The sequence below is a fragment of the Xiphophorus hellerii genome, chromosome 13 (genome assembly GCF_003331165.1).
Source record: "Xiphophorus hellerii strain 12219 chromosome 13, Xiphophorus_hellerii-4.1, whole genome shotgun sequence".
Classification (NCBI taxonomy): domain Eukaryota; kingdom Metazoa; phylum Chordata; class Actinopteri; order Cyprinodontiformes; family Poeciliidae; genus Xiphophorus; species Xiphophorus hellerii.
In genome coordinates, this window is record NC_045684.1 from 8,453,057 (window position 1) to 8,479,436 (window position 26,380).

Genomic DNA, 26,380 nt, shown 5'->3' on the forward strand with positions numbered 1-26,380 from the left:
ATTTGTCGCCTGAGCTGTCTCTCTGTCTACGCTCTTAAATTTTTCGGTGTGGGTTTTTTCATTTTTTTCATTTCTGTCGTAAACGATGAACGATTTCTCCCATTTACTTCAATAAAATAACAATTGCTTTTTTAATCTGTTTTCTTGTCCAGATTGCCTGCAGTGTAACATTTATTACCTGGAGAGGAGATCCACTCTGGACCAGGAGGAGTTGGAACCTCTTCAGGTGAAACAAGAACAGGAAGAGCCAGAAGATCATCAGATAAAAGAAGAGCAGGAGGATCTAAAACACCAGCAGATAAAAGTGGAAGAGAAAGAAGTTTACTGCAGTCAGGGTGAAGAACAGATTGAATTAAAACAGGAGACTGATACCTGCATGGTGGTTCCTGTTGATGAGCAAACAGACCACACTGAATCAGAACCAAACAGGAACCAAGACATCTTCCAGGAAGCTGCTGAAGCTGAGAACCAAAATCAGGAAAGAAGAAAACCTTTCTCATGTGACATCTGTAAAAAGCGTTTGACTTCAAAATCTGTTGTTGTTCACATGAGAACTCATACGGGTGAAAAGCCGTTTACATGTGTGAACTGTGGAAAAAGTTTTAGTCATAAACATGTTTTAACTAAGCACATGATGATTCATACTGGTGAAAAGCCGTTTTCATGTGGGAACTGTGGTAAAGGTTTTATTCAAAAACAGCAGTTAACTGAGCACATGATGATTCACACTGGTGAAAAGCCGTTTTCATGTGTGAACTGTGGAAAAAGTTTTATTCGAAAACAGCATTTAACTCGGCACATGATTATTCATACTGGTGAAAAGCCGTTTTCATGTGTGAACTGTGGAAAAAGTTTTATTCGAAAACAGCATTTAACTGAGCACATGATGATTCATACTGGTGAAAAGCCGTTTTCATGTGGGAACTGTGGAATAAGTTTTATTCAACAACAGCAGTTAACTCGGCACATGATGATTCACAGTGGTGATACGCCGTTTTCATGTGTGAACTGTGGAAAAAGTTTTATTCGAAAACAGCAGTTAACTCGGCACATGATGATTCACACTGGTGAAAAGCCGTTTTCATGTGGGAACTGTAGAAAAGGTTTTAGTCACCAACGGGATTTAACTCAGCACATGATGATTCACACTGGTGAAAAGCCGTTTACATGTGGGAACTGTGGAAAAAGTTTTATTCAACAACAGCAGTTAACTCAGCACATGATGATTCACACTGGTGAAAAGCCGTTTTCATGTGGGAACTGTGGAAAAAGTTTTATTCGAAAACAGCAGTTAACTCAGCACATGATGACTCACACTGGTGAAAAGCCGTTTACATGTGGGAACTGTGGAAAAAGTTTTATTCAACAACAGCAGTTAACTCAGCACATGATGATTCACACTGGTGAAAAGCCGTTTTCATGTGGGAACTGTGGAAAAAGTTTTATTCAAAAACAGCAGTTAACTCAGCACATGATGATTCACACAGGTGAAAAGCCGTTTACATGTGGGAACTGTGGAAAAAGTTTTATTCGAAAACAGCAGGTAACTCAGCACATGATGATTCACACTGGTGAAAAGCCGTTTACATGTGGGAACTGTGGAAAAAGTTTTAGTCGAAAACGGTTTTTAACTAAGCACATGATGATTCACACTGGTAAAAAGCCATTTTTATGTGGGAACTGTGGGAAGAGTTTTAGTTTAAAACAGCAGTTAACTCAGCACATGATGATTCACACAGGTGAAAAGCCGTTTACATGTGGGAACTGTGGAAAAAGTTTTATTCGAAAACAGCAGTTAACTCAGCACATGATGATTCACACTGGTGAAAAGCCGTTTACATGTGGGAACTGTGGAAAAAGTTTTAGTCGAAAACGGTTTTTAACTAAGCACATGATGATTCACACTGGTAAAAAGCCATTTTTATGTGGGAACTGTGGGAAGAGTTTTAGTTTAAAACAGCAGTTAACTCAGCACATGATGATTCACACTGGTGAAAAGCCATTTTCATGTGGGAACTGTGGGAAGAGTTTTATTCGAAAACAACAGTTAACTCAGCACATGACGCGTCACAGTTGAAAAGCAGTAGAAGTATTTTCCATACATGTCCTATGTTGTATTTGTTAAATGTGATCATTTGGATACTTAGAGATGTGCAACCATGACACATTTTCCTTCAGAGATGCTTTGTTCTGTTTTTCTGGTATATTCTTTTTCAAAAAACAATAATGATAAACTGTATGTTATTGTATTAAAATACTGTTTATGTCAAACTGTATGTTGTGTGTGTACAACGTGAAGAGCAGAGGGCTCAGCACACAGCCCTGAGGAGTGCCAGTACTGATGCTGATAGATGAAGAGGCTTGGGGGCCCACTGACTATTTCATGCATTAACAGAGTTTGACCGGACATGGACTCCCTTCCAGAACATTCTCACATGATTGGACTTGAGGGATTGATTTGTATTATTCTGTACAATAGAGAGAGTTAGTGGGGTTTATTTTTGTAGTTTTTTAGATCAACAATAGAATGTATATAATTGAGTGTTTTCAAAAAATCTGCAAGAAAAGTATTTGTGATAGTTTTGTCTTTAAAGTAAAATGAGATTGAAACTGATTTAATTTCTTTCAAATTATATTAACTTGTTTTACCTAATTAAAATCTATTCAAATAAAAAAATGCTTTTGTACTTTAAAGAAAATGCAAGATTCACCACAAACTAATTTTCATGAATTGATTGCACAAAGTGCATGTGATTATTTTCAATAATTTGTTTTCTTCTCTAATTTTAGCTGTAATTATTTTCTCTTTTCTACTGCAGCATTTGGATTTCTCTCTTTTTATGTTGTAACCATTTTTATGTGTATTTGTATAAGTAAAATGAAAAGTTTTGAGTTTTCCTTTAGTGTATGTTGTGCCTTATTCTTGAACCCAGTAGATGCTGGCACTACACCTGTACTGGTTGTAGCCATTGTGGTTCCTGTAACTGATGGGTTGCCGGTTCGAAATCCCCACATCCATCTCAGTTATTGAGTCCTTGAGCAAGGCACCAAACCTGCCTTGCCTGCTGTTAGTCAGACGTCCGATGGCGCCGATTGTGTAGCAGCTTCCATCAGTCTGCCCTAGGGCAGCTGGGCTACAATGTAGCTTACCACCATCAGCATGTAAAGCACTTTGGCATCGTCTGCACTAGATAAATCGCTATAAGTACATTTACCATTGACTATACACTTGCATTTTGTCTGTGTGTTCCCTTGCCTGGACACGGGTCACCGGGACCCCACTCTGGAGCCAGGCCTGGAGGGGGTGTACGATGGCGAGCGCCTGATGACTGGGCTCTTCCCTCTTGGAGCCCAGCCGTTCTCAGCCTGAAGAGGAGATATGGGTCTCCCCTCCGATGGGCCCACCACCTGTGAGAGGGGCCAAAGGGGTCGGGTGCAATGTGTGATGGGTGGTGGCCGAGGGAGGGGGCCCTGGCGGTCCGATCCTCGGTTGCAGAAGCTGGCTCTTGGGATGTGGAATGTCACCTCTCTGGTGGGGAAGGAGCCGGAGCTAGTGTGTGAGGTTGAGAGGTTCCAGGTAGAAGTAGTCGGTCTCACCTCGACCCATGCCTCTGGTTCTGGAACCAGTCTCCTTGAGAGGGGCAGGACATACTTCCTCTCTGGAGTTGCCCATGGTGAAAGGTGTCGGGCAGGAGTGGGCATACTTGTTGCTCCCCATCTCGGCGCCTGTAAGTTGGGGTTTACACCTTGTGAATGAGAGGGTAACCTCCCTCTGCCTACTGGTGGGGGGACGGGTCCTGACTGTCATTTGTGCTTAACGACAGTTCGGATTACCCACCTTTCTTGGAATCCTTAGAGGGGGTAATGGAGTGTGCTCTTTCTGGGGAGTCCCTTGTTCTGCTGGGGGACTTCAACGCTCACGTGGGCAGTGACAGTGAGACCTGGAGGGGCCCCCCCGATCTGAACTCGAGTAGTGTTCTGTTGTTGGACTTTCGTGCTCGTCCCGGATTGTCCATAACGAACACCATGTTCAGGCATAAGGGTGTCCATATGTGCACTTAGCACCAGGACACCCTAGGCCACAGTTCGATGATCGACTTTGTCATTCTTTCATCAGATCTGCGGCCGCATGTCTTGGACACTCGGGTGAAGAGAGGTGCATAGCTGTCCACTGACCACTACCTGGTGGTGAGTTGGCTCTGGTGGTGGGGGAGGATGCTGGTCAGATCTGGCAGGCCCAAGCATGTTGTGAGGGTCTGCTGGGAACGTCTGGTGGAATCCCCTGTGAGACGGAGCTTTAACTCCCATCTCCGGCAAAACTTTGAACATGTTCCGGTGGAGATGCGGTACATTGAGTCTGAGTGGACCGTGTTCCCTGCCTCCATTGCGGAGGCAGCTTATCGGAGCTGTGGCCGCAAGGTTGTCGGTGTATTTAACAAGTTGTTTACTTGTTTTAAATAGTTGACAGTCTTTTTTTTGCATGTTAAATATGTGATTCCAGTAAAGTCAGAAAAACATGCATTATGCTAAAGTTTGTTTCGCTCTACTAAAATGTATGAACTTTCAAATTGATCTATGTTATGAATTTGTAGTGGTAAATTCTGTGCTATCTATGTCCTGTAATACACAACAAGGGTCAAATTACACATTAAAAGCAGACGTTCGATACGATAAGGTTTTATATGACGTCATTACAACAGATGGCCGATGCTATAACGCTCGATTATTTATTTCACATAAGCTTACATCCTTATTTTTTCTATGTACAAATAATCTCTAAGCTTCTCTTTAAAACAAAATGACATCGTAACTGATTCTGTTATTTGTTTCAAGATATATTAACCAGTATAACTCTACCTATGTAAAAGCTTAATGAATAAATGAAAAATAATTACTTTTAATATACATTGTAAACTAATTTTCATACATTGATTGTTCTTGATTTTAGAAAGTATGGTTGATTATTATTGTCTTCAATAATTTAGTGTTTCTTGGGTCTTAGTTGTATTTTTCTCTTTTCTGCTGCAGCTGTTTTTTATTATTACTATGAAAAGACTTTAGGTTTTTCAAAGAGAACTGGCACTGTATAAGAAACCTTTAGATGTGATGATCGTAAGATCCACAAGGTGGCGGTAATGCAATGACATGAATGAACGACAGTCATAAAATCCCAAAGAAGAAGAAGAAGACAAAGAAAATGGCGCATGGTCTGTTTGGTTGAATGTTCGACTGTTTCTCTAAACGAGTTTATCAACGAGCCGTTAACTGCTGCTGAAGAAACATTCACAGAGTTTAAAGAAATCATCGTCAAGTCGGAGGAAGAGATGGATGATCATCGCAGACTGCTGGATTTCTCCCGGAGGCCCCAGATAATCTTACACCGAATAGGTAGGAACCACCAGCGTTTGGATGCAGGTTAAGGTCTAAATGTCTGCACCTTTCTGTATGAGGATCATTTTAGTAAATGTTCTTTTCCCGTATAAATGTTTTGTTAACCGGTAAATGAACGCAGGAATCACAATTACGCTGTGAAAATGGCTTATTGATGTAGAAATAAAATGACCTTTTTATGGCTTTTCCTCTTATAACTAATCAAACTTACTTTTGAAAACAGGAGAAATGTGAACAATGCAGCGCAAGATTAGTAAAGCAAACAGCATGAAACAATAATAATGTGTTAGTAGCTGTAAAATGTAATTAGAAAAAATTTAACCGGGGCCTGCCAAAGTGTGCCCGTAGGTTTGGACCCAGCGATCTGATGCTAAAAAACCTGAACGAACGTTCACCATTCAGTATGTTAAAAATTAGCATCAATGCTAAGCTTAGCTAACTAGTAGTCATTAGCATGTGGAAAGTCACAAGCATCTTGACTAACATGTACTTGCACCATTCAGTATGTTAAAATTAGTGTATAAGCAAAAATTTGCCAAAATGCTGTGAGTAGCATTTGGGGTATCATTAGAATGTTATCTGTAATTGACTTAGTCCATTCAGTGTACTAAACATGGCTAATAAGTAAGAAAAATAGCTAATAGCTTATTTAAGGTAAAATGCTAATGAACCGCCTTGCTGCGCGGCGGTGCACTAACCTGATTGGGATATTGAGGCTTTTTATTTTGAAAAAAACCCCCAGTAAGCTTCATATTAAATGGCCACACTAATCCAATGTGTAACAGAGGTTTGTTTAAACCAGTCACATAAAGCCAACAAGAGCAATTACATGATGTAAAAATCGTCAAGGCTTTTATTTTGAATTTTTCAGTAAGCTTCATTTCAAAGGGCCAAACTAATCTCATGTGTAACAGTGATTTGGTTAAATCAGTTATAAAAAGCCCAAAACACAAGTAGTTCTATAGACCAGCTCAGTCCTCCTCTGTAGTAACTGACAGTTCCGCCATGTTGTAGTTCTGACATTCAGCTCAGACCTCTTCTGTAGGCACTGAGTGTCCGCCATGTTGTAGTCCTAACCTTCAGTCATTGTAGTTCTAATGAGCGGCTCAGCTGAGACAGACAGGGAGAGACAGAATCGTATCTGTTTGAAGCAGTTAGTTTTTCTGAACAAAGAAGGACAAACAACTCCTTCCCGTTCGGGAAACGTAAGGCCGATCCAAAAACCATTTGAAGCATATGAGAGGGCTATTTCTCCTCTCTGATAGTACCGCGATTCATATCTGTAGCTCTCTCTGCACTAACCTGAGAGAAATATTCAGGCTTTTATTTTGAAATTTTCAGCAAGCTTTATTTTAAAGGGCTACACTAATCCTATGAGTAACAGTGTTTGGGTTAAATCAATTATATACTGGCCAAAACAGACAGGAGTTCTAAGTGGCAGCAAGGCCCTCTGTTTTTACTGAGTGTTAGTTAGAACTACAGATATGGCGTATTTGTAGTCCTAATCAGCCGCCCTCCCCTCCTGTGTTCCGTTGCTATGGTAATTAATCATCTGCTAACTGTCCTGCAGTCCAAACAATTCCTTCCCGTTCGGGATCCGTGATATGTATTTGAAAACCGTTTGAAGCATATGAGAGGGCTATTTGTCGTCTCCAGTAGTACCGCGATTTATATCTGTAGCTCTCTCACAGTAATAGCGGTGATGAGGCAAAGATGGTGTGCGCGGAGCTCTGAAATTTTTCAGAAATACATGGAAGTGAATCTGGGAGAGCGTCAGTTTCCCTGGCGCATGATTTCGTCGCCATCGTAACTCCGAATACCACTACAAGTAAAAGCTCCCCTCCCGGCATCGAGCCGAACCAACTTTTGTGGGTGGGCACGCAGCGGTATGAGCCGCATTCCGGTTGACGGAAGAAAAATAAACTAGTAAATTCCTGAAGAAATTTAACCGGGGCCTGCCAAAGTGTGCACGTCGGTTTCAGCATCAGGTTTCTGATGCCGAATATTAGCATCAATGCTAAAGAAAGCTGCAACGAAAGCAATAGCATGAGGAGACCCACTAACATGAACTTGCACCATTCAGTATGATAAAGTAAGTGTATCAGCTAAAATTTGCCAAAATGCTAATGTTAGCATGATTGCTGTCAGTAGCATGTGGGGCATCACTAGGATGTTTTCTATAATTGACTTAATCCATTCAGTATACTAAACATGGCTAATAAGTCAGAAAAATAGCTAATAGCTTATATAAGCTAAAAGGCTAATGCTTGAGGGGGATATTGAGACTTTTATTTTGAAAAAACCTGTAAGCTTCATATTAAATGGCCACAGCAATCCAATGTCTAACAGTGGTTTGTTTAAACCAGTCACATAAAGCCCAAAATAGCAATTACTTGATGTAAAAATTGTCAATGCTTTTATTTTTGAAATTTTAAGTAAGCTTCATTTCAAAGGGCCAACGTTCTCCCATGTGTAACAGTGTTTGGGTTAGATCAGTTCTATACGGCCCATAGCAGCAAGTCGTTCTAAATGGCAGCTCAGTCCTCCTCTGTTTTAACTGAGTCTTCCGCCATAGTTAGAACTACAGTGATGCGTATTTGTAGTCCTAAGCAGCAGCCAATAGCCTCCTGAGTTCCGTTGCTATGGTAAATAATCCTCTCTGCCAACTGTCAGCTGTGAGTGAGACATGCAGGGGGAGACAATAGAGCTTTGGAACTGATGTCTGGCGCAGTCGCTCGGCGCCATCTTTTGAGGCCACAGACCAAAACAAACTTTATTCCGGCGTTTTCATTGTGTTACCGACCGCATCAAAGTTGTTTTCAAGTTGGATATTGGATTTTCGCACGCCGCGGAATAAGCTCAAGGTTGATCCGATTTATGAACGCTAATTCCGGCCAGCTGTTCTCTACCGCTCCCTCCTCAAGCGCTCAGAGGTTCGGGGACCGTCAGATTTCCGAACCAAACACTCCTGTAAATAAATGCTTTGCCTTCTGACCAACTGGTACAAAAAAGGGATAGTTCATGCTATTACATGAGGCACACTATCCACTATTAAAATTTCAAGTCATATTCAATATTTTAAATAATTTTAATATTAAGTAATGTTTTCTTCAATAGCTTCTAAATCGTCTGCCCTATTCACTCAAAATCAGTGTGAAATTGTTCTACTGACTGTATAGATGAAGCATACTCATCTTTATTACATTTTGACCCCTTTTTTATTTTTTAACTAAGTTTATATTTAAAAAAAAATGTTCGTAAGATGTATTACCTCAGATGATCATCACATTTGTTACCTGTAATCTTCAATAACATAAAATTCTAGGACAGGATCTATTTCATTACATGTTCACTTCTTACCTGAATTATGTTAAACAACAAATATTTATACAACAAATATTTACTTAAAGTGTGATCTATTTCATAACATTTACTTGTCACCTTTATTGTTTACCCTGAAATGTTTAATTACACATTAAATGTTTAAAGATGGGCTCTCTCATCTGGTTTGATTATTTACATTAAATATTTACTGCAAAATGTGATTATATAATTGTTTGCTTTAATCATATAAAATGTTTATTTGAAAAGTATAATCTTTCATTACATGTATGTTTATTACTTGAAATATTTTAAATATAAATTTTTACTTGAAATGTGATTCATGTCATCACCTGTTTACATGCAACTTGAAGAGCTTGAATTAAACGTCTCATGAATGTTTTACCACATTAAATTATGAAACACATAATTCAACACAAATGGTTCCTGTTCCTCCTCAGGGTGTGCAGCCTTGCTGAGCTCTTCTCCTGGGGTTTCTTCCTCAGCCTCTCCGACTCGCTCCTCTTCTCCTCTGTGTTTTCATTATTTACCTCTTCTGGGGTAAATAATAAAAACACAGTCTCTGTAACTTGTTGATCCACCATAGTCTTGCTGTATCGCCTCTTTAATTTAATTTTACATATATTGTCCAGTTGATGTCACAGTAGAGCAAATGAAGCACCGCGGTGCATCGGCTCATGAGTCGAATGATTGGATGGAGTTCCTCAGGGCTTCATGAAGCTGCATCTCACCATCACTACTTTTCATTGTTTCCTCTCCTGCTCTGGTCAAAACCCACAGGCCCAACCCAGTGCATGCTGGTCCTATACCAGTCCCTATACTTACAGAAAATGGACCCACAGTTCTTAATGTCTAACTTACAAAAGTAAATAACAAACACAAAGCAACAAAAATTAAACAATTATTAACCTACAAATAAACTGTAAATAAACCCCAAAAATATAAAGTGAACTAAAATCAAATTTTAATACAAATAAAAGTAATAAAAATAAATATCGTGAAATAATACAATTTACTGTTAAATATGAACAATAATCCCTACTAAAATTAATTTTGTAATAAATAAAATATATTTTTAAGATCCGATCATTTGAGAATTCTCCAAATGTCAGCTGGATATATCAACTGATCTGTATCTCTGTCTACACTCTTGAATTTTCAAGGTTTTTTTTTGTTCATTTCTGTATTAAACGATAAACAATTTCTCCCATTTACTTCAGTAAAGTTAAGAATTACTCTTTTTCTCTGTTTTCTTCTCCAGATTGCCTGCAGTGTGACATTTATTACCAGGAGAGGAGATCCACTCTGGACCAGGAGGAGTTGGAACCTCTGCAGGTAAAAAAGGAAGAGCCAGAAGATCATCAGATAAAAGAAGAGCAGGAGGATCTAAAACACCAGCAGATAAAAGTGGAAGAGAAAGACGTTTACTGCAGTCAGGGTGAAGAACAGATTGAATTAAAACAGGAGACTGATACCTGCATGGTGGTTCCTGTTGATGAGCAAGTAGACCACACTGAATCAGAACCAAACAGGAACCAAGTCATCTTCCAGGAAGCTGCTGAAGCTGAGATCCAAAATCAGGAAAGAAGAAAACCTTTCTCATGTGACATCTGTAAAAAGCGTTTGACTTTCAAATCTGTTTTTGATACTCATATGAGAACTCATACGGGTGAAAAGCCGTTTTCATGTGTGACCTGTGGAAAATGTTTTAGTCAAAAACAGGATGTAACTAAGCATATGATGATTCACACTGGTGAAAAGCCGTTTTCATGTGTGACCTGTGGAAAAAGTTTTAGTATAAAACAGCATTTAACTCGGCATATGATGACTCACACAAGTGAAAAGCCGTTTTCATGTGTGACCTGTGGAAAAAGTTTTAGTATAAAACCGACTTTAACTCGGCACATGATGACTCACACAAGTGAAAAGCCGTTTTCATGTGTGACCTGTGGAAAAAGTTTTAATCGAAAACAGAGTTTAACTGAGCACATGATGATTCACACTGGTGGAAAACCGTTTTCATGTGTGACCTGTGGGAAAAGTTTTAATCGAAAACAGAGTTTAACTCAGCACATGATGATTCACACTGGTGGAAAACCGTTTTCATGTGTGACCTGTGGAAAACGTTTTAGTATGAAACAGCATTTAACTCGGCATATGATGATTCACACTGGTGAAAAGCCGTTTTCATGTGTGACCTGTGGAAAAAGTTTTAGTATAAAACAGCATTTAACTCAGCACATGATGATTCACACTGGTGAAAAGCCGTTTTCATGTGTGAACTGTGGAAAAAGTTTTAGGGAAAAAAAGAATTTAACTCAGCACATGATGATTCACAGTGGTGAAAAGCCGTTTTCATGTGTGACCTGTGGAAAACGTTTCAGTCAAAAACAGTGTTTAACTCAGCACATGATGATTCACACTGGTGAAAAGCCGTTTTCATGTGTGACCTGTGGAAAACGTTTCAGTCAAAAACAGTGTTTAACTCAGCACATGATGATTCACACTGGTGAAAAGCCGTTTTCATGTGTGACCTGTGGAAAAAGTTTCAGTCAAAAACAGTGTTTAACTCAGCACATGATGATTCACACTGGTGAAAAGCCGTTTTCATGTGTGACCTGTGGAAAAAGTTTCAGTCAAAAACAGTGTTTAACTCAGCACATGATGATTCACACTGGTGAAAAGCCGTTTTCATGTGTGACCTGTGGAAAAAGTTTCAGTCAAAAACAGTGTTTAACTCAGCACATGATGATTCACACTGGTGAAAAGCCGTTTTCATGTGTGACCTGTGGAAAAAGTTTCAGTCAAAAACAGTGTTTAACTCAGCACATGATGATTCACACTGGTGAAAAGCCGTTTTCATGTGTGACCTGTGGAAAAAGTTTTAGGGAAAAATCGAATTTAACTCAGCACATGATGATTCACACTGGTGAAAAGCCGTTTTCATGTGTGACCTGTGGAAAACGTTTCAGTCAAAAACAGTGTTTAACTCGGCACATGATGATTCACACTGGTGAAAAGCCGTTTTCATGTGTGACCTGTGGAAAAAGTTTTAGTCGAAAACAGAATTTAACTAAACACTTGAGGCGTCACACAGTTGAAAAGCAGTAGAAGTATTTTCCATACATGTTCTATGTTGAGGTTCACTATAGAACTGATTAGGTTTAAAACTAGAATGAAAGACTGGAGGGGTTTCATGTCTATAAAGCTGAAAATTTGTTGTATTTGTTAAATGTGATCATTTGGATACTTGAAGATGTGCAACCATGACACATTTTCCTTCATTGATGTTTTGTTTTGTCTTTTTTGGCATATTCTGTATCAAAAAACAATAATGATAAACTGTATGTTATTGTATTAAAATGCTGTTTATGTCAAACTGTATGTTGTGTGTGTACAACATGAAGAGCAGAGGGCTCAGCACACAGCCCTGAGGAGTGCCAGTACTGATGCTGATAGATGAAGAGGCTTGGGGGCCCACTGACTATTTCATGCATTAACAGAGTTTGACCGGACATGGACTCCCTTCCAGAACATTCTCACATGATTGGACTTGAGGGATTGATTTGTATTATTCTGTACAATAGAGAGAGTTAGTGGGGTTTATTTTTTTAAGTTTTTAAAATCAACAATAGAATGTACAGAATGGTTGAATGTTTTCAAAAAATCTGCAAGAAAAGCATTTGATAGTTTTGTCTTTAAAGTAAAATGAGATTGAATCTGATTTCATTTCTTTCAAATTACATTAACCAATTTTACTCTACCTAATTTAAATCTTTTCAAATAAAATAAAAATCATTTGTACTTTAAAGAAAATGCAAGATTCACCACAAACTAATATTCATGCATTGATTGCACAAAGTACATGTGATTTTTTTCAAGTATTTTCTTTTTTCTCTTGTTTTACCTGTAATATTTAGCTTTTTTCTGCTGAAGAATTTAGAGTACTGTCTTTTTATGTTTGTGTATTTTAGAAAGAAATAAAAGTAACATTTCACTCAAGATGAAAAGTTTTGAGTTTTCCTTTAGTGTATGTGGTTGTTGCCACTGTGGTTCCTGTAACTGATGGGAACAAGGAGGACTTTGAGTGGCGCAGGAAAAACAAAACACACAGAAATATATCGGATTTAGAAAAGGCGGATTTGGGCATAAACTAGTATGTGAATGGTTCGGTTGGAAATGGAGATAGGAAATGAGGAAGACATGGATTTTGAAGGCCAGTGGGGAGAGGAAGAGGGAGAGGACATGGAAGAAATAAGATAGATGAAAAAGTAAATTGGCGATATTCATGGTAGTAAACAAGAACTGGAAGGAAGTAGTTCAGAAGAAGAAAGGATAGTTAGGAGGAAAGTTGTGAGGGAGGAATTTAAAGTAATATAAAAAATTAAGAACTGGAATGTGCTGTGGTGGCGCAGGGGTTAAGCACAACCCACATATGGAGGCCTTAGTCCTCGACGCCGGTTCGATTCCCGGCCTGGCGACCTTTGCCGCATGTCTTCCCCTTTTCTCATTACCCACTTTCCTGTCAATAAACTCAAATAAAGGCCACTAGAGCCAATAAAACCTTTAAAAAAAAAATTAAGAACGTAGAAGAACAGGATAACATCAGCCCCATTGTGGCGTCAAGAGAAAGAAAATTGGAGATGTTGAAATGGTAAAGATTTTGAGAGATGGAAACTTATTGGTAGTTTGTACAAAAGAAGGACAAAAGAATAAGGCTTTGAATGTGGATAATATCTGTAAAAAAAACTATTGGAGAAAAAAAATCACGGGAGAAATTAAAAAAAATTGGAGTGATTTATGGGATCCCTCTAGATGAAAATCTGTGGCGGTACCAGTGTGATCCAAATGGGTAACTTGAATTTAAGACCATAAATTTAATAAATATAAGGTCGCAATAATTCTACTTAAAAAGTTACCTTTAAGGCACACAGGCCCGCTACAGATGAGGCTTGAGACAATTTCACCCAATTCAATAATTTAATTTATTGCATGATTGTTTTCATTCTAGTCGAAAAAAATACACCAATTTAAAACCACACACATTAAAATAACAGTTATGGCTCAACTCAAAGATGGCTGTGCAAATCAGGGTAGTGGCCTACAAAAACCAAACAAACAAGAAGAATACAAGAAAATCGTGCACCAAACCAGAAGGAGTACCACCACCCGGAAAGTCCAACACCACGAGCCGACCGTTCCTGTCAAAATAAAGGACAGGAATAATGTACAGTTATTATAAAATATTATAAAATATTATTTATTGTACAGTTATTATAAAATAACTGTACATTATTTCATAATTATACAGTTCAGTCCACGACAAATCAAGCAGCAATAGTCCAAACTAAGAACCCGTCCTGGGTCGAACCGCCACGCCGCCCAGAGCGGCACCAGAGAAGGATCAGTACCAGCTGGTCACAAACCAGCCCGAATCAGCCACACTGGACGAGGGGCAGGAGCCAGTTTTACCCCGACCAGGACGGCGGCCATGAAGCCAACAACCAGGGCGACGGGTAGGCAGCCGACGACGGATAACCAAGGTAACAGGCGGCCTGCCAGCCAGGAACGGAACAACAGGACAACCGGCAAGCAGCCGGCCGAGGACAAACAGCAGCATCTATCAAACATACATGTCAAAAATAGAATCTGGAGGCTTAAGAAGAATGAGCTTTTCACTCACCACTGAGCTCTGTGTAGTGTCTCTGGCAGGCACCTGGGTATACAGGTAAAGCTGAGCTAAAGCTACGCTAACAGACATTAAGGGTGTGAGAAGCTTCTTACCACAAGAAGGATCGATCAGCGATTAGAGTCATCATCATTCAAGCGCGTATTAGTAAGCGGGGTCAGCGAGATCTGAACCGGAAGGAAAACATGATGACGTCCACCAGGTGATGGAGGGCCCTTTACGTATATACAGACAGCGCCACAACCAATTAAATTCAGGCACTTGTGTGGTGCGTTCAGAGCCCACAGGGCATACTGCCACATCTTGACAAAATTAGGAGAAGTATTGTAGGTGCAAGGTTAAGATTTGGACATACAGGACTTAATTGTAAACTTTATAAAATTCAAAAGCATACTACTGGCAAATGTGATTACGGTGGAAACATGAAACAATAGAACATGTTGTATTAGAATGTCATAAATATGAAAGAGAGAGAAGATATATGAGGAGAGAGTTTGAATGTATTCATTAGATATTTTGCGGAAGAATTTGGGGAGAAAACATATCCAGATAGTTATTCGATTTTTAAAGAAAACTAAACTAATTCATAGAATCTGATTATAGTAGGTGTGTTTGTGAACATGTGTATGATATAGATGGTAGAATACAAAGTTATGTATAAGTATGTGTAATTGTGTATATATATATATATATATATATATATATATATATATATATATATATATATATATATATATAAAATAAAATTCCCTTCTCACCCACCGCGGGTGGTTCTTATCCTCTGAGCTCGGGTCCTCTACCAGAGGCCTGGGAGCTTGAGGGTTCTGCGCAGTATCTTGGCTGTGCCAAGGACTGCACATTTCTGGACTGAGATGTCTGATGTTGTTCCTGGGATCTGTTGTAGCCATTGGTCCAGTTTGGGGGTGACTGCCCCGAGGGCCCCGATGACCACAGGCACCACTGTGGTCTTCACCTTCCAGGCCCTCTCCAGTTCCTCCCTGAGGCCCTGGTATTTCTCTAGTTTCTCGTGCTCCTTTTTCCTGATGTTGCAGTCGCTTGGTATTGCTACATCTACCACAACGGCTTTCCTCTGTTGTTTATCCACTACGACAATGTCTGGTTGGTTTGCCATTACCATTTTGTCTGTCTGGATCTGGAAGTCCCACAGGATCTTAGCTCTGGCGTTCTCCGCCACCTTTGGGGGTGTTTCCCACTTTGATCTCGGGGTTTCCAGTCCATATTCTGCACAGATGTTTCTGTACACTATGCCTGCAACTTGGTTATGTCGTTCCATGTACGCTTTCCCTGCCAGTATCTTGCACCCTGCTGTTATGTGCTGGACTGTCTCAGGGGCCTCCTTGCACAACCTACACCTTGGGTCTTGTCTGGTGTGGTAGATCTGGGCCTCTATTGCTCTGGTGTTTAGGGCCTGTTCCTGGGCGGCCAGGATGAGGGCCTCTGTGCTGTCCTTGAGTCCAGCTTTTTCCAGCCATTGGTAGGATTTACTGATATCAGCCACTTGGGTTATTTGCTGGTGGTACATCCCATGTAGGGGCTTGTCCTGCCATGATGGTATCTCTGGCACCTCAACCTCCGTTCCCTGTTGTCTGAGATATTCACTGAGCACATTGTCTGTTGAGGCTTTGTCCCTGATGTATTTATGGATCTTAGTTGTTTCGTCCTGGACTGTGGTTCTCACACTCACTAGTCCTCTGCCTCCTTCCTTGCGGCTCGTGTATAGTCTCAGGGTGCTGGATTTGGGATGGAATCCTCCATGCATTGTTAGTAGTTTTCTAGTCTTAATATCAGTGGCTTTTATCTCCTCCTTTGGCCAGCTAATTATTCCAGCAGGGTATCTGATTACTGGCAGGGCATAGCTCTTTATTGCGCGGATTTTGTTCTTGCCATTGAGCTGGCTTCTCAGGACTTGCCTTATTCGCTGGAGGTATTTAGCTGTGGCTCCTTTCCTTGTGGCCTCATCGAGGTTGCCATTTGCTTGTGGTATACCTAGGTACTTGTAACTGTCCTCTATGTCTGCTATTGTTCCTTCTGGGAGTGAGACCCCTTCTGTGCGGATGACCTTCCCCCTCTTTGTGATCAGCCGACCACACTTCTCTAGTCCGAATGACATCCCAATGTCCGTGCTGTAGATCCTGGTGGTGTGGATCAGTGAGTCGATGTCGATATATATATATATATATATATATATATATATATATATGTATATATATATATATATATATATATATATATATATATATATATATATATATATATATACACTAATGGTAATACAAAGTAAAAAAAGAAAAAAGTATCGACTTAATTATAAAACTAATCAATTAAATGGATAAAATGATGCAACAGATTCAACTTAGATACAATAATTGTGACTCAACATGTTCGTCTTGGAGTAGCTTTGCAAATGCTGCTGCTGGAACAAAACGCAGCGTTATATATATATATATATATATATATATATATATATATATATATATATATATATATATATATATATGTGTGTGTGTGTGTGTGTGTGTGTGTGTGTTTGTGGGGGGTGGTTGTATGTATAGGTAGGATTTATTAATTTATTATTATTTATTTATTTATTATTTGTATGTTTTTTGTAGAAATTATATTTAGATGTGTGTAAAAATAGACCATCAAGAACCACACTCCATACCAGTAAGAGGCAGTAGTGCTACTAAAAGTTTGTTGCCAACCGCCAGTAAATCCAAGAAGAAGAAAAAAAACCCCAAAAAACAAAGAGGACGGCACGTGGTCTGTTTGGTTGAATGTTTGAGTGTTTCTCTAAAAATATCTTCAGTCCAGCTTAAACGAGTTTATCAACGAGCCGTTAACTGCTGCTGAAGAAACATTCACAGAGTTTAAAGAAATCATCGTCAAGTCGGAGGAAGAGATGGATGATCATCGCAGACTGCTGGATTTCTCCCGGAGGCCCCAGATAATCTTACACCGAATAGGTAGGAACCACCAGCGTTTGGATGCAGGTTAAGGTCTAAATGTCTGCACCTTTCTGTATGAGGATCATTTTAGTAAATGTTCTTTTCCCGTATAAATGTTTTGTTAACCGGTAAATGAACGCAGGAATCACAATTACGCTGTGAAAATGGCTTATTGATGTAGAAATAAAATGACCTTTTTATGGCTTTTCCTCCTTTAACTAATCAAACTTACTTTTGAAAACAGGAGAAATGTGAACAATGCAGCGCAAGGTTAGTAAAGCAAACAGCATGAAACAACAATAGTGTGTTAGTAGCTGTAAAATGTAATAATTTGTAATAAATAAATTGTAGTGGCGATTGTTTGTCAAACCAAACATCCTATAAAAGTTCAGTCAACAAGCCACTGCTGCACTGAGGTGATGCTTCGTACGAAGGTAAAAGAAGTTCAATGTCCAAAAAACTTGAAAATTGCTTTTATAGTTTATTTTTTCAGTTTGACAAGCAAATAACAAAGATCAAACTTTACATTAGTGATGTGTTGAGTAATGAAGCGGGTAAGACAGAGAACTCACCTAAACCTGAGCAGTTAAAGTTTTTATTTTTTAGTAATAAATCGTTGTCCCTGGTGACATAGCGAGTAACAAGCCAATCACAACCCTCTTTTCTATTTGTTTCTAGTTTTCTTTTGGATCCAGCCATTGTTTCATACAACCAGATTAATCAGAATTTATGTATCAGAATCACAAACATTTTTTACTTGTTTATTCATTGTAAAGCTTCATGTTGTTTTCACGTTGCCTATTTGGGGCCTGCCCATAGCAATGCATAGGGATGCAATCTCTATGCATTGCATGGCAGGCACCTATTGTTCTACACCTCAAAATAACTGCTGCTTAGACTCAAAATAGACAGAATTTTGTCTGCCTCTCTGAGCTGCTCTTTAGAACCACAGTGATGGCAGAATGTCAGAACTACAGACATGGTGAAACAACTGCTATAAACTCATTGCATCTCTGAATAGTGATGCCCCACATGCTACTGACAGCATTCACATTGAATACACATTGAATTAGTATGGCCATTTAATATGAAGCTTACTGAAGATTTCAAAATAAAAGCCTTAATATTCTTCTAAGGTTAGTGCACTACCATCGGCAGTGAAATAATGTTAGCCTGCATTATCTTTGCTAATATCTTTGCTGCATTAGTCTTTTAGCTTAAATAAGCTATTAGCTAATTTTCTTACTTATTAGCCATGTTTAGTATACCGAATGGAGTAAGTAAAGTACAGACAACATGCTAGTGATGCCCCACATGCTACTGACAGCATTCATGCTAACATTAGCATTTTGGCTAATTTTAGCTGATACACTTACTTTATCATACTGAATGGTGCAAGTACATGTTAGTAAACATTCTGGTCATTCTCCTCATATGATTGCAGCTTTCTTTAGCATTGATGCTATTTTTTAGCATCAGAACGCTGGGTCCAAACCGACGGGCACACATTGGCAGGCCCCGGTTAAATTTCTTCAGGAATTTTCTATTTTACATATATTGTCCAGTTGATGTCACAGTAGAGCAAATGAAGCACCGCGGTGCATCGGCTCATGAGTCGAATGATTGGATGGAGTTCCTCAGGGCTTCATGAAGCTGCATCTCACCATCACTACTTTTCATTGTTTCCTCTCCTGCTCTGGTCAAAACCCACAGGCCCAACCCAGTGCATGCTGGTCCTATACCAGTCCCTATACTTACAGAAAATGGACCCACAGTTCTTAATGTCTAACTTACAAAAGTTAATAACAAAGGAACAAAAACTAAACAGCTATTAACCTACAAATAAACTCATGTTTATAAATAAACCGTAAAGATATAAAGTGAACTAAAGTAAAATTTCAATATAATTCAAAGTAATAAAAATAAATAGTATCTTGAAATAATACAATTTGCAGGTAAATATTAACAATAATCCCTACTACAATTAATTTTGTAATAAAATATTTTTTTTCATATCCGTTAATTTGAGAATTCCCCAAATGTCAGCTGGATATATCGACTGATCTGTATCTCTGTCTACGCTCTTGAGTTTTCAAGGTGTTTTTTTTTTTGTTCATTTCTGTCTTAAATGATGAACAATTTCTCCTATTTACTTCAGTAAAGGTAACAATTACTCCTTTTCTCTGTTTTCTTTTCCAGATTCCCTGAAGTGTAAGGTTTATAACCAGGAGAGGAGATCCACTCTGGACCAGGAGGAGTTGGAACCTCTGCAGGTGAAACAAGAACAGGAAGAGCCTGAAGATCATCAGATAAAAGAAGACCAGGAGGATCTAAAACACCAGCAGATAAAAGTGGAAGAGAAAGAAGTTTACTGCAGTCAGGGTGAAGAACAGATTGAATTAAAACAGGAGACTGATACCTGCATGGTGGTTCCTGTTGATGAGCAAGCAGACCACACTGAATCAGAACCAAACAGGAACCAAGACATCTTCCAGGAAGCTGCTGAAGCTGAGAACCAAAATCAGGAAAGAAGAAAACCTTTCTCAAGTGTCATCTGTGAAAAGCGTTTGACTTTCAAATCTGTTTTTGATGCTCATATGAGAACTCATACGGGTGAAGAGCCGTTTACATGTGTGACCTGTGGGAAAAGTTTTATTCAAAAACTGCATTTAACTCGGCACATGATGATTCACACTGGTGAAAAGCCGTTTTCTTGTGTGAGCTGTGGAAAAAGTTTTAGTCATAAACAGCATTTATCTCAGCACATGATGATTCACACTGGTGAAAAGCCTTTTTCATGTGTGAACTGTGGAAAAAGTTTTAGTCATAAACCGACTTTAACTCAGCACATGATGATTCACACAGGTGAAAAGCCTTTTTCATGTGTGAACTGTGGAAAAAGTTTTACTCAAAAACAGACTTTAACTCAGCACATGATGATTCACACTGGTGAAAAGCCGTTTTCATGTGTGAGCTGTGGAAAAAGTTTTATTCAAAAACTGCAGTTAACTCAGCACATGATGATTCACACTGGTGAAAAGCCGTTTTCATGTGTGAGCTGTGGAAAAAGTTTTAGTCAAAAACAGCAGTTAACTCAGCACATGATGATTCACACTGGTGAAAAGCCGTTTTCATGTGTGAACTGTGGAAAAAGTTTTATTCAAAAACTGCATTTAACTCAGCACATGATGATTCACACAGGTGAAAAGCCTTTTTCATGTGTGAACTGTGGAAAAAGTTTTAGTCATAAACCGACTTTAACTCAGCACATGATGATTCACACTGGTGAAAAGCCGTTTTCATGTGTGAACTGTGGAAAAAGTTTTACTCAAAAACAGACTTTAACTCAGCACATGATGATTCACACTGGTGAAAAGCCGTTTTCATGTGTGAACTGTGGAAAAAGTTTTAGTCATAAACAGCATTTATCTCAGCACATGATGATTCACACTGGTGAAAAGCCATTTTCATGTGTGACTTGTGGAAAAAGTTTTATTCAAAAACTGCATTTAACTCGGCACATGATGATTCACACTGGTGAAAAGCCGTTTTCTTGTGTGAGCTGTGGAAAAAGTTTTAGTCAAAAACAGACTTTAACTCAGCACATGATGATTCACACTGGTGAAAAGCCATTTTCATGTGTGACTTGTGGAAAAAGTTTTCCTAATAAACAGAATTTAACTCAGCACATGATGATTCACACTGGTGAAAAGCCATTTTCATGTGTGACCTGTGGAAAAAGTTTTCGTTACAAAGTTAGTTTAACTCACCACATGAAGCATCACACAGGTGAAAAGCTATAGAAGTATTTTCCATACATGATCCACACAGTGGTTTTATGGAGACTTCACCTACTGTATGTGAAAGCTTTTTGCACGTTTTTGATGAGAAAGTTGGTTCTATTAAGGCCCAGATCATTCCCTCTGCTTAAGACCTTTCAGTCGTTGTGCGTTGTTCTGCTGTTTTACAGCTTTGAATGTGTTACTTTGCAGTTATTGCAGGAGGTGGTTGGTCACTTAAGGCCAACTGGTTCTCCAGATGATGTTATTCCACCCCAATTATTTAAAGATGTTTTTCTTACTATAGGTCCTTCTGTCCTTGTTCTTGTAAATAACAGCTTGTCCTCAGGTGTTGTTCCTAAAATTCTGAAACATGCAGTTTTGCAGCCTCTACTTAAGAAACCAATTTTGGATCCTTCTGTTCTGGTGAATTATAGACCTACCTCTAAACTGCCTTTTATTTCAAAAATTCTTGAGAAGGTAGTCTATAATCAGCTAATGGCTTATCTTAATGAACATAACATTTTAGAGGTCTTTCAGTCCTGTTTTAGACCATTTCATAGCACAGAGTCAGCTCTTTCTAAAGTTTTTAATGATATACTTTTAGCAACTGATTCTGGTGACTGTGTTTTTTTGATGCAGTTGATCATGGCATCTTACCTTTTAGTTTGGAACAGTGGGTGGATTTTCAATTATTTGCTTTTTTCTCTAGTTCTAGCTGTAATGTTTAGCCTTTTTTCTGCTGAAGCATTAAGATTACTGTCTTTATGTTGAAACTATTTTTATGTTTATATGTATTTTAGAAAGAAATAAACATGTAACATTTCATTTAAGATGAAAAGTTTTGAGTTTTCCTTCAGTGTATTTTATGCATTATATTTGAACCCAGTAGATGGTGGTACTACACCTGTACTGGTTGTAGCCACTGTGGTTCCTGTAACTGATGGGTTGCCGGTTCAAACTTCCCACATCCATCTCAGTTGTTGAGTCCTTGAGCAAGGCACCAAACCTGCCTTGCCTGCTGTTAGTCAGAAGTCCTGTCAAGAAAACTGGCATAGGGTGTGAGATCCTTCCGGGTGCATGCAGAAAAGGTGCATAGAGGCCTGAGAGAGAATAAGTAATCTTGTAGTTGATTAAAAGTTAATTAAGTTGAATATGAATGAATATAATTAGTAAACTGACTACCAATAATCACATAATAACCTTCTGAAATGCACTTTTTCTGAAATATGATCTGTAATGATTTCTGTAATGATTTAACTTGATTTCTGTAATGATTTAACTATGAAACGATTATGGTCGATGAATTATAATAAGTGAGAGATGTGATTAATTATTAACTAAGGATCAAACTTGTGATAATTTGAAGTCAATGTTCAAATGGGTTTAATACAGGTTAAATGTGTTTAATGATTGTAACAGATGGAAAAGTGAGTTAGAGAAAGAAGAGGAATGTATGGGTGAGGTCCTGAAACAGGAAATGTCGCAAGCAGTTCTGAACAGATGGCCAGGGCGCACAGGATGGTTGGTGTGTTGAGTTTGGCTGAAGCAACGGAGAAAGGAGAAGCACGGGACTTTCCACTATGGTCAGCAAAAACAGGTTGAGAAATGTGGGGGCTTTTTCATGAGAGACAGCAGATGTGAGGAAAGTCACGTAGCCCAAATCCTCCCATACACACACAGGGTGGAGAAATGTATAAAAAGGGACCGAAAAGAGGAACCAGCCGTTCCCAGTCCAGCGGCGCAGAAGGAGAGACAACCTACAGGAGCAGCTTGAGCTACGGACCGCCCTTCAGAACCACGGAGGAGCTCGGACTTCGCACCACCAAGAAAGGACTGGGTCCCATCGCCCCATCTCTGGTTCCTCATTCGACCGTCGGTCTCGTCTCAACCCAGCACTTTCAAACTCTACAACAAGACTTGGAGGAAGGACAAAGGTCCCTCAGGGATAAAGAACTGGGTTACGCAAAAGGATTCGGACCCGTTCTGCTTTGTTTCCTTTCTAAGGAGGATTTTTCCACACAAGGCAAAGACCTCGACCAAGGATGCTAGAAATTCCTGTTGCCAAAAGATCCACCATCATCTGGGTATGAGTTGAATCTGCTCCTTGAAATTCCATTTCAGAACATGCGACTTAACTCTTAGGGAAAGGAGACAGGGTAGTATGATTGTGCATGTAAATTTTATTACACTGTTTTTGATCTATATACGATTGATTATTGATTTGTATGTCGCATATCCCTGCTTAAGCTTGCTTAATAAATTTATACTATAAAATTCTAATGAGGTTGGTGGACATTGGAATTAATAGAGTCCTTTAATCTTTGTCCAATTCTTTTAATTAAGGTAAAACTAATGTACATGATTCCAGTAAATAGGAGGCTTCATAATTTCCTTTGGTGAGAGTAAATAATGACCCTGGGACTTACATCTAAGTCACTAAACATAATCTAGCCGGTTCCAAGTGCAAGTTATGATTTAGAAAGTGGGCTACCGTTAACAGAAGTGGTTATTGGAATTATGCAGCTGCGAGGGCTACTCAGCTGATTGTTTCTTAACTGTAAAGGGTCATAACTTCTGGATTGGAGGTAGTTAGAGCTAGACGAGTCACTTTCGCCACCAGTTTAAATAGATTATCTCTTATAGAGTACTTTTAGGGTAATACCCAGGTCTCAGAGATTTTCCGGACCTGTTAGACGGAGAACTGGTCAGTAGGCAGCCCTGGGGAGTAGTGAGGAGTGGGCGGGGCTGACTATTGCAGGATAACCTTCAGTCCGATGGCTCCCATTGTGTAGCAGCTTCAGTCAGTCTGCCCTAGGGCAGCTGGGCTACAATGTAGCTTACCACCATCAACATGTAAAGCACTTTGGCATCCTCTGCACTAGATAAATCGCTATACATACATTTACCATTGACTAAACACTTGCATTTTGTCTTTTTGTTGTGTTTTGTATTAAACTTGTCCTGTCTGACAGTGTGACACTCAGCATTGTCGAGTACCAAGGTTAAGCACTAAAGACTTGCACAAGTGGACCATTATGGTTTCCCCCTGATATAATTACATTAAACTTTATTAGAAACTGCTTTGGGTTTATTTTATTAAATTGTAATGAGACGGAGAAGAAAGCGGGAGAGAAAAGAAAGGTGAGAAAAAAGTTTTATAGGGGCCCCCTCCTCTCACCCAACTTGATATAAAGGTGATCACAGAGAGGAGGGAGCCAGAGACCAAACCTGACAGACAGACCAGGCACACAGAGACAAGATCACATGTTCCCATTCTCATGTGTACACACAGACATTCAAACCCATGTAGATAATGTCAAAATAAGGCCAGAAAGGGAACCACAACTTTCTGACAGCGCGAGTGCAACAACCACTGCAGCTCCTTCTTCAGGTGCAAGAACATCAACTGCTCCTTCGGCAACAATGTCTGCCCCCATTCCTACATCCCAGCCTGGATCCCACCTTCCTGCATCCACAACCCAGAGCTCTATGAAGCAGTTCCTGCAGAAGTCTCTAACTCCAGCAAGACAGAGCGCAATCGATGAGGAGCTTGCCAAGATGGTGGCACGTGATTTCCAGCCCTGTTCCATTGTAGAGGATGTCGGATTTAGGAGTTACTGCCATGCCCTCAATCCCATGTATGCCCTCCGCAGCCGAAAATCCCTGTCACAGAAAATAATCCCAGGCCTATATGATGCAGCACGGGCCTCCCTGCAAGAAAGGGTGAAGAGAGCCTCAGCTGTATGCTTGACCACTGACTGCTGGACATCCCGCGCCACCACATCATTTATGTCTGTCACCTGCCATTTCATTGAAAACTACAGTATGGTGTCATCTCTGCTGGACTGTTTGGAGTTTAGTGACAGGCACACATCCGGAAACCTGGCAGAAGAGCTCCTCCGAGTGGCAAGAGAGTGGGGGGTGGAAAACAAAGTTGTGTGTTGTGTCACAGACAATGCAGCCAACATTACAAGAGCCATCCAGCTGTTGAAATGGACACACCATCCATGCCTGGCACACACCATTAATCTATTTGTGAGAAATGCTCTGAGGGCTATGAAGCCCACTGTGGACAAAGTGAAGGCAATAGTGAAATTTTTCCACCGAAGCACAGCAGCCACCCAAAAACTTAAATCCACCCAGCGGCAGATGTCTATGGCAGAGCTTAAGCTCAAACAGGAGTGTGTCACCCGCTGGAATTGTACGTTCCATATGATCCAGCGAATGCTTGAATCAAAGGATGCGGTTATCGCAACATTGGCAGTGATCAATGCACCTGTGGCTCCTCTCAGCCAAGAGGAGTGGGAGGCTCTGCAAGAGGCCTGCAGTGTCCTGGAGCTCTTGGACCAGGTCACAGTGGAGGTCAGCGCAGAGAAGTACAGTGTTCAAACATCATCTCATTGAACTTTACTATAATATTACTATGATACCTATTAAAATTTATTATGATGTTATTATCATTGTAATTTTTTTATTTGTTAAATTATTTATTTGACAAACAGGTTTAGAAGTGGCTGAAAATAACACTACTAAATAAATAAAATTATTAGTATGTAAAGCAATTTAGAAATAAAACTTAAAATAATATAGCTAAATAGGCTATATAAATAAATATTATATAAAATATAATATTTTGATGCTTCTTTTTTCAGGTATGTTACCGCCTCCAAAATGCTGATACTGTGCAGGGGTCTTCAGAGAGTGACAGCAGAGCACCAGAGCAGAGTAACCACAGAGAGCATGAAGGAGTTGGTGAATTCTCTCTGTTCAAGCATGGACACAAAATTCCACCGGATGGAGCACAACACAGTTCTGTCCGAAACCACCATCCTCGACCCCCGTTTCAAAAAGGTGGCCTTTAATGACAACCGAGCAGTCGACGGAGCCCTCCAAAGAATAACTACAGCAGCATCAAGGTATCGGCAGTCATCTCACCTGCAAGGGGGTCATGGAGGAGAGGAGGGAGCAGCAGCACGTGAGCTGGAGGAGCCCCAAGCATCGGCTGTTTGGAGGTTTTTTGAGGAGCGGGCAAGCGGAGACACTGCAACCAGGAATCCTACAGCTGATGCTATTCTGGAAGTGAGGTCCTACCTTGAGGAGCCTCTTTTCCAGCGCGGTGCCGACCCACTGAGCTGGTGGGAGACAAAGGCACTGATCTATCCACTTCTCTCTCACGTGATGGCAGGTAGACTGTGCATAGTGGCAACATC

General features: G+C 39.7%; 2 protein-coding genes and 3 long non-coding RNA genes across 5 annotated transcripts; 3 read left to right on the forward strand and 2 right to left on the reverse strand.

Moving 5' to 3' along the window:
* Positions 1–891: 891 nt before the first annotated feature.
* LOC116731636 (zinc finger protein 850-like) lies at positions 892–11,925 on the forward strand. Its single transcript, XM_032581452.1, has 3 exons — positions 892–2,072; positions 9,995–10,068; positions 10,939–11,925. Exons 1-3 carry the CDS (start codon positions 968–970, stop codon positions 11,842–11,844), a joined length of 2,085 nt encoding a protein of 694 aa, XP_032437343.1. The 5' UTR covers positions 892–967; the 3' UTR covers positions 11,845–11,925.
* LOC116731057 (uncharacterized) lies at positions 5,337–10,145 on the forward strand. Its single transcript, XR_004341515.1, has 2 exons — positions 5,337–5,388; positions 9,995–10,145. It is a non-coding gene; the product is annotated as an uncharacterized LOC116731057 (long non-coding RNA).
* Positions 10,462–10,732, reverse strand: LOC116731058 (uncharacterized). Its single transcript, XR_004341516.1, has 2 exons — positions 10,680–10,732; positions 10,462–10,595 (listed from the first exon to the last, which is right to left on the reverse strand). It is a non-coding gene; the product is annotated as an uncharacterized LOC116731058 (long non-coding RNA).
* Positions 11,926–13,377: 1,452 nt separating the features above from the next.
* On the reverse strand, positions 13,378–15,130 carry LOC116731020 (uncharacterized). Its single transcript, XR_004341475.1, has 3 exons — positions 14,518–15,130; positions 14,417–14,449; positions 13,378–14,353 (listed from the first exon to the last, which is right to left on the reverse strand). It is a non-coding gene; the product is annotated as an uncharacterized LOC116731020 (long non-coding RNA).
* Positions 15,131–20,063: 4,933 nt separating this feature from the next.
* LOC116730957 (gastrula zinc finger protein XlCGF8.2DB-like) lies at positions 20,064–22,012 on the forward strand (the record flags this gene model as incomplete). Its single annotated transcript, XM_032580531.1, has 1 exon — positions 20,064–22,012. A coding segment is annotated over one exon (1,128 nt), but the record flags the coding sequence as incomplete, so codon positions are not given.
* Between the last annotated feature and the right edge of the window lie 4,368 nt (positions 22,013–26,380).

Coding starts and splice junctions, on each gene's coding strand:
- LOC116731636 (XM_032581452.1), top strand. CDS start 968: ATGATGATTCACAGTGGTGATACGCCGTTTTCATGTGTGAACTGTGGA. Junction 2,073..9,994: donor TCAGCACATGACGCGTCACA/GTTGAAAAGCAG, acceptor TTTCTTCTCCAG/ATTGCCTGCAGTGTGACATT. Junction 10,069..10,938: donor AGGAGTTGGAACCTCTGCAG/GTAAAAAAGGAA, acceptor GTGACCTGTGGA/AAAAGTTTTAGTATAAAACA.